General features: G+C 55.6%; 1 protein-coding gene across 1 annotated transcript in view; it reads right to left on the reverse strand.

The window, feature by feature from the left end:
- Positions 1 to 13900, reverse strand: part of LOC130034187 (latent-transforming growth factor beta-binding protein 1-like) — a 95019-nt gene that overhangs the window by 52585 nt on the left and 28534 nt on the right. Inside the window, exon 4 of the mRNA XM_056125751.1 lies at positions 12258 to 12561. Within this exon, the coding sequence (XP_055981726.1) occupies positions 12258 to 12561 (304 nt within the window). The remainder of the gene's footprint in view (positions 1 to 12257; positions 12562 to 13900) is intronic.

Genomic DNA, 13900 nt, shown 5'->3' on the forward strand with positions numbered 1-13900 from the left:
AAATCCATGCATTGTTTGGCATAGGGTGAAAATACTGAATACATTCTGCCTTCGTTCATTGAAATATGCATGCTTGCGTAGGGTACACATCTGTGACGATCAATCACTAATCAGAAGTATAAAAGCCAATGTGGTTTATGGGAAGGGAGGAAGTAGATGAAATGAATAAAAGGGGGAAACATGAATACATCCAAATATATCAAAATTAAAGCCAAATTTTGTACACAAATAAAAAGTTCAGACGACACAATGAAAATTAAATCACCTTTCGTGGGACTTACCTGGAAAGCTTTATGAGCAAGTTTTATGTCCTTTTTCTATTGCAATTTTTAAAAACCTTAATACAGAGATTAAGGCAGTTGCTTTACACATGGCTGACCCCGGTTCAATCTCCAGTACCACATATGTCCTCTAAGCACCCCCAGGAGTGACCCCTGAGCACGGAGCCAGGAATAACCTCTGAATACCACCAGGTGGGGCCCCAAAACATCCACAAACCTTAATATAAAAATGGTATCAAAGCAACACGAGAAACCGAATCAGCCTCCAATCTCCTGACATCATATGCTAACAAAAGGGTTGAGAGATTTCAAAGGAAAAAAAATGTGGCCAAGGAAACATCACTCTATGAAGCCAAGGTTGTTCCAACATGAGAAAATCTTTTACCATAATTGCCCACATTAAAAATGAGAGGCTGGAGTGATAGCACAGAGGTTAGGGCGTTTGCCTTGCATGCGGCTGACCCAGGTTCGATTCCCAGCATCCCATATGGTCCCCTGAGCACCACCAGGAGTGATTCCTGAGTGCAAAGCCAGGAGTAACCCCTGCGCATCGCCAGGTGTGACCCAAAAAGCAAAAAAAGAAAAAGAAAACCATGGTCAAACCAACAGATCAAGATCAAATGAACATCTGTAACAAACTCTTGGCCATCATCAAGCAATGCAAGGGTCCTCAATTTAATGAAGATCACTGATAAAGAAACTGCAGATAAATATGGTCACCGATGGTGGCTGAATTCACATAGCCAAGTCCACATTCACTAATTTCACAGTGAACCGTGAAAAGAAAACTCCAGCTGGAGATGTCAACATTGGCAGGCAAATCGTTGTATGTGACATAATTCTCTACAAAATTCAATAGGGTACAAGCCAAAGTATCGGGATTTGTCATCTTAGTAAACTTGTGTTACATAAAGACATACAGGGCCAGGGCAAGGGCTTGAAGAGCTGGATCTCGTGCTCACAGGCAGGGACCCGTCTGATGCCCACAAACCATGCCAGGGGTGACCCCCAAGCACTGCCAAGGGTGCCCACCAACTCGGGACAAAAAGAGAAAGCAACCTCATTTATAAGAAAACCATGTTGAGAAGGACGTTTCAGGAAAGATGATGAGTAAAGAAATTCCATTAGAATTTCAATCAAGGATGCTGAGCCAATAGATCTCATAAAACGTGAGCAAATTTCTCATCAAAATTATTAGTTAGGGGCCGGATCCATAGTACAGCGGGTAGGGCATTTGCCTTGCGCACGGTTGACCTGGGTTCAATCCCCAGCATCCCATATGGTCCCATGAGCACCATCAGGAGTAATTCCTGAGTACAGAGCCAGGAGTAACCCCTGAGCATCACTGGGTGTGGCCCAAAAACAAACAAATAAAGCAATCATTATTTATATGTATTAAAAGACATTGAAGAGGACCAGAGAATGGGGGTGACTGACTGTGGGTGGAAAAAAACAAGTAGTTGGACATAGATTCATCTCAGAATTATCCACTGAGTGAGAGCAGAATCCCAATTCCAACCAGATGTTTGTTTATTCAAGTCTACACAGCTGATGAACACCGAGTGCCTTAATATTATAGAATTCAAGCACTTCGGGTATTGACTCAAGGATAAAGACTGATACAACAAGACCAAGAGTCCAAAACCGGCCTGCACACTTCTAGAAACTTCCTGAACAAAAAAAGGTCTCAAAGCATCAGGGTTCAGCAGCGGGAGGGCTCAGAAGGACAGCCGACAGGTGCCTTTCCATGGGGAAAAGAAAATGACACCAGCCCCAACTTCAGGGTCGCTCAACAAACTGGAAAGGAGAAGCTTCCGGTAGACACAGGCAGGTGGCACGTGCCCTAAAAGCTACCATCAAGGGGCCAGAGCAACAGTACAGCGGGGAGGGCCTTTGCCTTGCACGCGGCCGACCCAGGTTCAATCCCCGGCATCCCATAAGGTGCCCCAAGCACCACCAGGTGTAATTCCTGAGCACAGAGCCAGGAGTAACCTCTGAGCATCGCTGGGCATGACCCAAAAAGAAAAAAAAAAGCTGCCATCAAGGTGCAAGCTCGGACCCTGCTCAGAGCTCCTACTCTAAAAGCATTTTTCTTCGTGTGTACGTATGTTCCAGAAGCTTGTTTCACAAAGCTTCCTCCATCCCAGCGAACCACCCTGGTATTTTATTCTGAAAGGACTTGTCTCGGCTTCGACAAGGATCCTGAGGAGGTCCCTGCTGGGAAAGCCAAACCCTGGTCCAACAGCTCCCTCCCTGTGGGGCAACGGCAACGCGTGCAGGAGTGCACAGGGTGGAACATTCTAGAAAGGCAGGTCCACGAATCCCCGCCACGAGGCATGGGATGCTGGCGGCTCAGAGCCTGGTGCGGTGAGCGATGGCTTTAGTGCTGCCTGCGAGTTTGGGAATCAGTCAGCTCCCCTTCACCCTCGCTGGAAGCGAAAGGAAGGGGGCCCCAGTAGGGGCTGGACAAGGCCTCCAGGCCCACCTCAGCTACACTGCCGGGAAAACCAACACTGGCACAAGAGAAAGCTCGCTTCAGAGGAACATAGTTACACCAAAACGTCACAAAACCGACCTGCCGGAATAACAGCATCCCAAAGTCCTAAAAACCCTGGATCATGGGCGTGCTCCCAGGGTCCCCCCAGAGAGGCCCGGGGTCACCCAGCTCCGGGACCCGAGCACCATTACATCCTCCGACCCACACACGGAACTATCCGCCCAGCTGAGGGTAGGGGGTTGTGGCTCCCGGCCCCCCCAAACACTGCTTTGGGGCCACCTTCCCCCCAAAATTAAATAAAACATCGTAAAAGCGCAAAGATTAGCAACAAAAAAGCATTAACATGAAGGTGTTCTATGGAAGAATAGAGACATTACTGGCACCTGCTCAAGTAATTCGACGATCAACGGTATGACAGCGATACAGTGATTCTATGGAGGAGGGAGGACCAAGCTCTGGGCCCCACACTCCAGAAGGATGAAGAGAGTATCTATTCCTTGAGAGAGGCAGTGGGAAGGGGTGTGTGGTCACTCACTGTCCACTAAGTTCTGTGTATTATAAGTTCCCTTCACGTCTTTCATTTCTCTTTTGGTAAACAATATACTGCCCTGAAAGTCAATAGTAAGGCAAATCTGGAATAGGAGCAAAACAAAGCTGTAAGACACTTAGAGGGAAGAGGAGGAGGAGGAGGAGGAGGAGGAGGAGGAGGAGGAGGAGGTGGTGGAGGAGGAGGAGAAAAGAGAGGAAGAAGAGGAAGAGGAGGAAGAAGAGGAAGAGGAAGAGGAAGAAGAAGGAGGAGGAGGAGGACAAGGAGGAGAAGGAGGAGGACGAGGAGGAGGACGAGGAGGAGGAGGAGGTGCCTCTGCCATACAGACCAAACATGATTGCCACCCATTGCCTCTTTTGCAAACCACAGCACCCAAAAGGAGAGAGAGAACAAAAGGGAATGCCCTGCCACAAGGGTGGAGTGGGATGGGGGGAATGGGGAGTGGGAGGGATGCTGGGACCCGTGGTGGTGGAGGATGGGCGCTGGTGGAGGGATGGGTGTTGAATCATTGTATAACTGAAACCCAAGCACAAAAAGTTGTAAGTCTACAACTGTACCTCATGGTGTTTCACTAATAAAAATTTACACTGTCCTCCCGTTGATCATCGATTTGCTCGAGCGGGCCCAGTAACGTCTCCATTGTGAGACTTGTTGTGACTGTGTTTGGCATATTGAATACTCTGGGTAGCTTGCCAGGCTCTCCAAGAGGGGCGGAGGAATTGAACCTGGCTCAGCCAGGCTGGCTGTGCACAACGCAAACACCCTACCACTGTGCTATCACTCCAGCCCAATAAAAATTTAAGAAAAAAAGAAAAAGAAAAAAGAAAAGTGCCCCTGCCACAGACATGGGGAGGGGGTAGGTAGGGAACCCGGGGGCACTGGTGGTGGGAAATGTAACTGGTGAAGGGACGGTGTTGGAATATGATATGACTGAAATCCAATCACGAACAACTATGTATCTCACTGTGATGCAATTAAAAAAAAATAAAAAAAACTTTTTTAAGGAGGAGGAAAAGAGACAATAGCACCCAGGAACTTGATTCTAAGAGGCCAGGAAAGGGCTGGGGAGGGCGGTGGTTAGCCCCGTGGACTGGTAACTCCTCCACTCACAGGCTTCTGCATTTCTCCCAAGATTCAAAGTGCACAAAACAACAATCTGAAGAGGAATCACTTGTTATGGGTAGGAAACACAGCCTAAAATCACTGGGGGCCCACATCATCACACCCCATCTTCAGATGTGTTGTTTTCCTGATTTGAAATCTGAATCCTAATCCCTTCCCCCTTCCCCCCACCCCGCACCCCGTGGCCTCACACACGCCGATCTAAGGGACATTAAACTCCGTTTGTCCAGGGCCAACCCCGGCGCCATCCTCAGCACCCCCGACGGTTCCCTGAGCAGCAGCCGGAGTGACCCCTGAGCACAGAACCAGGTGGAAGCGTGAGCACCGCCACCTCATAGGGTCCCCAGGGCCAAACTCCATCAAAAAACGAGGCTCGACTTTGTTCCTCGGTTTCTCTGGTCTCCGAGCAAAGGTGCCCAGGCCGTCAGAAGCAATTCCAAAGAGCAGAAGCCAAGGACGAAGTGGAAGAGTACATGGGGCGGGCAGGGCCCACTTCTCTTGGGCCGCCTCAACGCTGGCTTCCCGCCCTCCACCCCTCACGTCTCCCCCCTCAGCAGCGTCTGCTCAGCGTCACCAAGGCGAGCCGGGCCCCGTGAGCATCCGAGGAGGCGATGACACGCGCTGAGAGAAGGAGGGCAGACTGTGCTGCCAAGAAATGACGCATCCGGCTAGATGCAACGCCCCCACCCCGCCCCCCATCGCTGGCACGGCTGGACGGACACCCCAGCCCCCAGTCCCTGGGAGAGCAGAGCCTGCACCCGCTGCTCATGCGGGCGTGACCAGAGCAGGCCCGCGTGCAACTGAAGTGTCTTGGCAAAGTGGTACCTGGGCACTCTGGGTCCCCATCCAGCCCCTCCCCCGCCCCGATTGTTCGCCAAATGCCACGTCCGGCCCTTTATGGGTGAGCGGTGCTGAGTACCTCACCCAGTGGGGAGACGGCGCCCACGGGACAGGGCCACGAGGCACCGTGAGCCTCTGCAGGAGGAGCGTCACCCCAGGCTGGGAGCTGGCACTGTCACCCCCACACAGCAGCTGGGATTCTGGGAGACGCCAGCCCGCCCTCGTGCTTCTGAAGATTCCTGCGAAGTGAGATTCCCTCCCTCTGCTCAGCTTCACTTCGGACTTTCCTTAGATGTGAACTCGTTTTGCTGTTTTGAATGTCAGGACTCCACCTACTGCAACCCGTTTGGCCACACGTGTTGGGTCCCAAGGACCCCCCAGCATCTGGCCTGGCCTGGGTGACCTTCACAGGAGAATCCACACTGTTGGTGCCGTAGGACACACAGACGCCAGGCGGGAGGCGGTGTTGGAATACGCGCTTTCCCAGCTCGGACACTCGGCCCGGAGACAGCTCCAGTGGGGAACGTCTGTCCCCTAGCAGAGGGCTCGAGGGGTTCCCTCCTTCAAAGCGCCCGGCTGCCCCAGGAGCTGGACAGAGCCTCCTGGCTGGGAAATGTGCCTCACCCGAGGGGTAGGCTGGGTGTCTGGGCCCCACAGGGAGAAATCAGGAAGGCATTGTCTCCACGTCCTTTGCTCAGAGGGAAATGAATGGATTAATCTGCTCAGCACGTCTACACCACCTAGTGTGTCTACACCATCTCAACATGTCTCCGTCCACTCAGCACGTCTACAACTCTCGGCCTGTCTACACCAACTCACACATCTACACCATCCGGGGGCTGGAGCGATAGCACAGCAGGTAGGATGTTTGTCTTGCACACGGCTGACCTGGGTTCAATACCCAGCATCCCATAAGGTCTCCCGAGCACCGCCAGGAGTAATTCCTGAGTGCATAAGCCAGGAGTAGCCCCTGTGCATCACCGGGTGGGACCCAAAAAGCAAAAACAACAACAACAAACTACACTATCCAGTGTGTCTACACCACGGCAGCCTGTCTGCACCATTTCAGCACGTCTACACCAACTCAGCACTTCGACACCATCTCAGAACGACACCATCTCTGTGTATACACCAACTCAGCACATCAACACCAACTCAGCCCGTCTACACCGTCTCCCCGCTTGCCTCAGGACGTCCTTCCCAGGAACCGCGAGGAGGGAGTGGCCGCTGCAGAAAGAGGCCCTAGACAAACGAGGAGGCAACTCTCTGGGATTCGGTCCAGGAAACCCCCAAACAGTCCCACCTGCCAAGACCCCAACCTTAGGCCGGAAAGAAGGGGGAGCACTGGTCAGCAGGAAGACGGCTAGGAGGAGCCCAGGGTTGAGGCCACTCAGACATTTTTCCTCTGGGAAAAACTAAAAATTTTTTTTTTTTAAAGTGTGGAGGACAAAGATTTCTTTGTAGCTGTTGGATAGAGACCCAGGCGCGAGGTGAGGACCGTGAGGACCCTGCCCTTGTCAATGACGGGCCAGCACACCGGGAACTTTCAGGGTGGGGGCAGGGCCCGGACACAGGAAGACCCCCTCCCAACCGGCATCTGGAAAGTTCAGTGGGGAAACAGTCCGCTTGAGAACGGTCCGTCCTTCGCCTCTGACCATTCGAACAAGGTCCTTATCTCACAATGAAAGGTCTGAGCAGCCCTGCAGCCTCTCCCTGGCGCCGGACGCTGACGGGGCTCAGGAGTCTTATCTGCCGGGGGGCAGGGGGAGCGTGGGCAGAGCTGTGGAGATCCCAAGGAGCGGGTCCTGGCTCCCGTTTCACTGTGCTCTCGTCAGCAGAGCAGAATCCTTCAAGAGCATCCCACAAAGTCCCCGTCCAGGGCCAGAGCAATAGGGCCACGGGGAGGGCACTCGCCTTGCACGGCTCGCCCAGGTTCAATCCCCGGGACCCCAACCACGCCCACCAGGAGTGACCCCTGAGTGCAGAGCCAGGAGTCAGCCCTGCGCACCGCCGGGTGCAGCCCTCAAACCAGCCAACAGCAACGAAGTCCCCATCTGCGTCACCTCACAACCTACAGTTTCCGTCGCCCAGACCAGGGACAGGAAGCTCAGACAGGGCGAGTGGGGACAAGCCCACCCCCTCCTCCCTGCCCCAGACACACCCCGAGATGCTTCCACAGACCGTGGGGGTGGGGGATGCTCGTTCCTCCGGAACTTCATCACGCTCAGTGTGATGCTGGCAGCATCCAACACCGAGACTATTCCTGCAAGTTGGGAGAGTCCAGTGATTAGGCCACGTGCTTAGCACACGCCTGACCCGGGCTCCACCCAGCACCTCCTCACTAAGGGTAGGCCTGCTCATCCCGAGCACTGCTGGCCCAGGCAGCGCCGCGTTCTTGGGCCCCAGCCGGCCGAGAACCACCCGGGACCTCCTGCAGCCTGGCTGGGAGGCCCAACTTCGAGAAGAAAGGAAAGGGACCGTTTTCGATGGATCTCTCTTCTCCAGAGCCCGCACTATTCCCTGGCCATCACCTCGCTGTGTTTGGAGACTAGAGAGCACTCATTTTGAGTTCCTGGAGAAACTCACCGCTCTCCATCACAACCCAAGTTCCGATCCGTGGTGGAAATAAGCCTTCCTGGGGAAGGAAGCCTGTGACGGCGTAGACAGAGGCCACGTGGATGCTGCAGCAGGACCCGATTTCCTCCTACAGCTCCGAGCCGGACCTGGGTCCTGCCACAGCCCGATAGCAGCTCCCAGTTTGGCTCGGTGACTATCATCCTGCTCCATCCCGGGAAACCTCAGGGCGTCAGTGAGAGACCAAGCACGCTCTCAACATCCGCCCTGGCTGCCCGGCTCAGGGACAGCGGAACAAGACCGTTGAGAACTGCATCCCAGGAGAGCATGGAGAACTGCATCCTGGGGGTGGGAAGGACGCCTGCGCCTCCGCCCTCCCCCAGGGCGGCCAGTGTGGGTGACCCCGGGCAGGGAGAGGCCGAGAGCGACAGGGATGGGGAGAGACAAGGCTCTTCGGAACTTGAGACTTTTCTCTCCGGCGCTGACTTCCGCTTCCTCGTGGAACACCCAGGCAGATGCTTGCCTCCAGGCACCTTTTCTGGCCAGAAATTAAAGATCCCGGGAAGCACCATGGATGCGGCTGCTTCACAGAACCGGCTGATGCTTATGGACCACGGGACAGTGAGCAGAGTCTGCGGCTATTCTGGATTCGCGAGGGAATCCGCAGTCTGGGTTCAGAGGCTCAGAAAAGTGGCCGGCCACATGTGGACACAGGAAGAGGCAGCACCATTTGGTCACTTCACGTTGAGGGGGCAGCGATTGGGTCAGTAGTGCAGAGTGAGGGTCCAAGAACGCGAGGCTGCTCGGGCAGCCTAAGGGGTGGGGGTGGGAGGCTGGCATCTTCTCCTCCAGCACTTCCCCACCTCCCGCAGGTCTCTGCCAATCACCTTCTTGGCAGAACCTTCCAGGTCAGCCCAGTGACACCCGCCCCACTCCCCCGGGACCCCAGCCCCACAGTTACCCCAGAGGCTCCAGGCATGACCCAAAAGTCCTTCCAATGGGAACATAAAGTAACAAACTAGGAGACTAACACCCAAGAGTGGCCAAGATCAGTACCAGGAGGTTCACTCCATGGCTTGAAGGCCAGCTGCACATGCTAAGGGAGAAGGCAGATCAGATAGAGAAGGGAGCACCAAATGAAGGGTGTTGGGAAGATCCACCCAGGATAGGAGAAGCATGCTGAAAGTAGACTATAGACTGAACATGATTGTCACCCATTGCCTCTTTTGCAAACACAGCACCCAAAAGGAGAGAGAGAACAAAAGGGAATGCCCCACCACAGAGGCAGGGTGGGATGGAGGGATGGGGGGTGGGAGGGATACTGGGATTTGTGGTGGTCGAGAATGGGCACTGGTGGAGGGATGGGTATTTGATCATTGTATAACAGAAACCCAAGCACAAAAGTTTGTAAGTCTACAACTGGAGACGTTACTGGGCCCGCTTGAGCAAATCGATGAACAACAGGAGGTCAGACAGACAACTGTACCTCATGGTGTTTCACTAATAAAAATTTTTTTTAAAAAGTCCTTCCAATGACCACATGTCCCACCCTGCCCAGATATGTCCAGGGACAAACACAGCACCCACAGTCCAGGCATCACCAGGCACTGGTTCTGCTAACGTGGGGTCCCCACAGAGAGCAGCACAAGGCCACAGGCTACATGTGACCGTCATGCTTCGAGTGGTCAAATCCTCAAACCCATCAGGGGGACAAAGGAGACCACCCTCATTCCCTCCCCAGGCGGGACCCTCCATCTTTAAAATCCACCGAGTACAAGCTTAGGTCTAATCTAGTGTAACACCCCCTGCAGGGCCCAGAAAACAGGCAGGCCTATAAAGTTTACACAGAAAATACCAGAAGTGAGAGCATTTCAGGGCAAGAATACCCCAAAGCCCACAGGCACACCCGCCCTCAGAGAGCCTCCCAGGACAAAGCCACGTAGAAAAGCCCCTCCAGTGGACCTCACCTCTGAAGCATATGATCAGTGATCAGATGATTCTTTTCCCCAAGTCCAGTCAGGGCTGAAACGTCAGCTTCCCCACTGACTCATGATATTCTTAAATTACACAAAAGGACAGAAAAGAAAAAGGCAGAGACGCTCTCTGACAAGGGCCATCTGGTCGACCCCCCACCCAAGCATGGGCCCTGGAGCTCCCAGTGGCCGGTGGGACTCAAGAACCTTACTCAGGGGTAAAACACATCACACGGGACCCAGGACATGGCCCGGAGCATTTGAGAACATTATTCGCACACGGGAGCCCTGGGTTTGACCCCTGGCACCGCTGGGAGCCACTCCCTCTCACTGGCCCAGGGGTCACCCCCCCACAGCAGCCCTGGGTGTGGCACAAAAACAAACCCACAAACACACAACCCCAAGCTGTGAGTGATCTCCCGGTCCCCTGAGCGATGATGCGGGGAGGACCAGAGAGGGCACCCAGAGTCCTGGCCGCACCCCAGAGCAGAGATCCACGTCATTACCGAGACCCAGAGCCGCGTGGAGCAGGGCTGCCCAGCTCAGCTGGGGGCCAGGGGTCCCGGCCTCGCATGCCTCCCAGGTTATATGGGATCCTTGTGCTCGGCCTGGCAGCACCAGCAGCCCCAGGACCCCAGGGCCCGGCCCATGGGCTAAGGTCACTCTTCACACTCGCAACGGCCGAGACAGATGGAGGAAGAATCCTGACGGGCGATGCGGGCATCGTAGCTGAAACGGATGTCTGCAGATGCCAGCGTTGCTGACTCAAGCTCCAGGAGACCATCCCCACCCGTGCTCCGGGGTTATCCCGGATGCTTTCTCGTCCACACAGCAGGCCAGGGCCAGCCACAACCAAACCGGCACCCCCCAGGCAAAGGAGTTCTGGTCCTGTCCTACAGATAAAAGCCCAGCTGTCCTGCCAGCTTGAGGGCACAGAGGCCTCCTGTTCCCACCTAATTCCTATCACAGCACCTCATCCTTCCCTTGGCCGCTCTGGGCTTGGTTCCCTCCTCAGGGCATGGGGGGAACCTGCCTGACGGGGGAGATGACAGCCTTCCTTCACGGCGACCCCCAGACATTGGCTCTGCAAATGAAATACTGGCGACGTGGCTCAGGCCCTCCTACCCCCGGTCTGGATGTCTGTCAGGGGAATGGAGACAAGAAGTGACAGGGACCATGAGGAAAGCAGCAGAGGGGGGCAGAGGGAGGGACGAGGGAAGAGAAAGGCGGCTAGGGCCCGCCCAGCGGGGACTGAGAGGGCCTTGGTTACAGGGCTGGGCAGTGAGGTCACTTCTTCTACAAGAACCCCCAGACCGCCTCTGGAGGTCAGCTGAGCCTGACCACGGTGGGGGGGGGCAGAGAAAGTCCCACGGCGGACCCTCATGAGCGGCTGTCAGTGTACAGAGAGACCCCCAGCGTCCTTCCCGGGACCACCCCCGACACTCTCGGGGGCATCGTCCCACCCAGTCCCCCTCTGCGAAGGAGCCTGGGGCTTCGGAGGCCTGGGGGCACAGACACGACTCGCCCCGAGGCCTTCGCTGGTCAGAAAAGGGCGAAGAAAACTAAGTTCCTGCCCACGAGCGAGCGAGAGCTCACGGCCAGCAGCCCTGCGGGTGCCTCGGGGACAGCGAGGAGGAAGGGAGTTCGCAAGCCCTCCACGGCACCCCAAACCCCCTCTCTCTTCTGCGCATTCTCTGTAGGGCTCAGGGGCCACCTTGTCCAGCTCCTTCTTCTCCTGTTTGCTTTGGTTTGGGGGCCACACCCAGGGGTCCCCAGTGCTTACTCCTGGCTCTGTGTTCAGGGACCACTCCAGGTGGGGCTCGGGAATCCAGACGGGGAGCCGGGGATTGAACCCGGGACAGCCGGGCACAAGGCAAGCGCCGTAAGCCCCGTTCTGTCTCCTGACCCCAGCCGCCGCCCACAGAGCATTTTGATTTGAGAGTTTGCTTGCTTGGGCCCCATGGGGATGCTCCGTGCTCCCTCCCGAAGGAGCTGGAAGGCACTGTGTGATGCCTGGGGTCGAACCCGAGCCTGCCATCTGCATATGCATCTCTGGCCCTTTATAAAAAAAAAAAAATTTTTTTTTGACCCACATCCCCACAGTCACACCTCCACAGTCCCTGCCCCAGTGACACTACTTCCAGGCCGTTCCCCCCACCTACACACACACACACACATACACACACACACACACACACACACACACGCTGGCTCCCAGCAGGCCTCCCTCTGGCTCGGGCGGACGCTTTGGCTAAGTCCCGCTAGCAGAGGACCAACTCAGACAACGACACGCTCTTAAGAGGTTCACGGAGCGACACAGTCACGCGCCGGCTCACGCCACAGACCAACAGACTGGTCTCTGCAAACTGCAGGGAAGGGGAGTGAGTAACTGCAAAGGGCCCAAGAGAGATCGGGACACTCACTGAGCGCGTGGCTGTGGGGACAGGCTGACGGACGGCGGCTTCGGCTTGAGCGTCAGGGTCATCTGGGCCACGGGGCTGGCTCTGGGCACAGCGTCCGCCTTCTCCGAGGAAGTCAGCTGGGCCGCCGGCTCCGGAGGCTTCCGTGGTGAGGCAGGGCGCCCGGCACTCCGGGTTCTGAGCACTGTGGGTGCGGGCTCGCGGGCCGTGGTCAGCTCACAGGCTTTGCCCCGGGTGCCTGGTTTGCACACGCACAGCTGAGGCCGCAGGCACATCCCTCCGTTCAGGCACGGGGGAACACAGCTGGCTGCAGGGAGACAAGAGAGACACGCGGTGAAGCACCCGCAGATCTCGCCGGACGCCCCCCCCCCAGGGTCACGCGGCCATCAGCAAGGCTCCCGCAAAGGAACGTTCAAAGGCACGGGGATGCGCCCCTCAATTAATGTTTGATGTGGGGCCATGGAAGGGGGTTCGAGAAGTCCAAGAGGGGCTCCCCATGAGGGGCTCAGGATGTGGAGCTACTTCGGCCCCACAGTGCTGGGGTCCCCCAGGACCACACCCAGCAGTGCTCAGAAGCCCCCAGGGCTACACCCAGTGAGGCTTGGGGACCACGTGGTGCCAGGAAAAAACCCAGGCTGGACTCATGAGCTGGGGGAGAAGGCGGCTGGGATAGAGAAGGGATCACTAAGTCCGTGATGGTTGGAGGAATCGTTCGGGATGGGAGATGTGTGCTGAAAGTAGATGAAGGACCAAACGTGATCGCCTCTCAGTATCTGTATTGCAAACCACCATGCCCAGAGCAGAGAGGGAGAGAGAGAGAGAGAGAGAGAGAGAGAGAGAGAGAGAGAGAGAGAGAATGGGGGAAGTTGTCCGCCAGGGAGGCAGGGGGGAGGGTTGGGATGGGAAGGCGGAGATGTTGGGGACATTGGTGGTGGGGAATGTGCACTGGTGGAGGGATGGGTGTTCGATCATTGTGTGACTGAGACACAAACATGAAAGCCTGTAACTGTATCTCACAGTGATTCAAGAAAGAAAGGAAAGAAAAGAAGGAAAGATGGAAGGAAGGAGGGAGGGAGGGAGGAAGGAAGGAAGGAAGGAAGGAAGGAAGGAAGGAAGGAAGGAGAGGAAGGGAGGGAGGGAGGGAGGGAGGGAAGGAAGGAAGGAAGGAAGGAAGGAAGGAAGGAAGGAAGGAAGGAAGGAGAGAAAGGAAGGAAGGAAGGAAGGAAGGAAGGAAGGAAGGAAGGAAGGAAGGAGAGGAAGGGAGGGAGGGAGGGAGGGAGGGAGGGAGGGAGGGAAGAAAGGAAGGAAGGATGGAAAGAAAGAAGGAAGGATGGAAAGAAAGAAGGAAGGAAGGAAGGAAGAACCCAGACGGGATGCACGCTAATGTGAACACAGGGGCACATGGACCCAACCACAGAACCGTCTGCTGGTCCCTTCTCCCCATTCAAGGTTGAAAAATGTTGATGGTGGCGAAGATGGGGCGGGGGGTGATGAAAATAGCTAATACTTCCTTGCGGCTCCCTGGGAGACCAGCCCTGTTGTCAAACAGGTCGACCAATTTTAACCCCAGCAAGCGTCTGAAGTAGGTGTTCGGCTCTGCCCATTTTACTACGGAAGAGACGCGTGTCTGCCAGGTGCACACTCCC

The sequence above is a fragment of the Sorex fumeus genome, unplaced genomic scaffold (assembly GCF_029834395.1).
Source record: "Sorex fumeus unplaced genomic scaffold, SorFum_2.1 ptg000006l, whole genome shotgun sequence".
Taxonomy (NCBI): Eukaryota; Metazoa; Chordata; class Mammalia; order Eulipotyphla; family Soricidae; genus Sorex; species Sorex fumeus.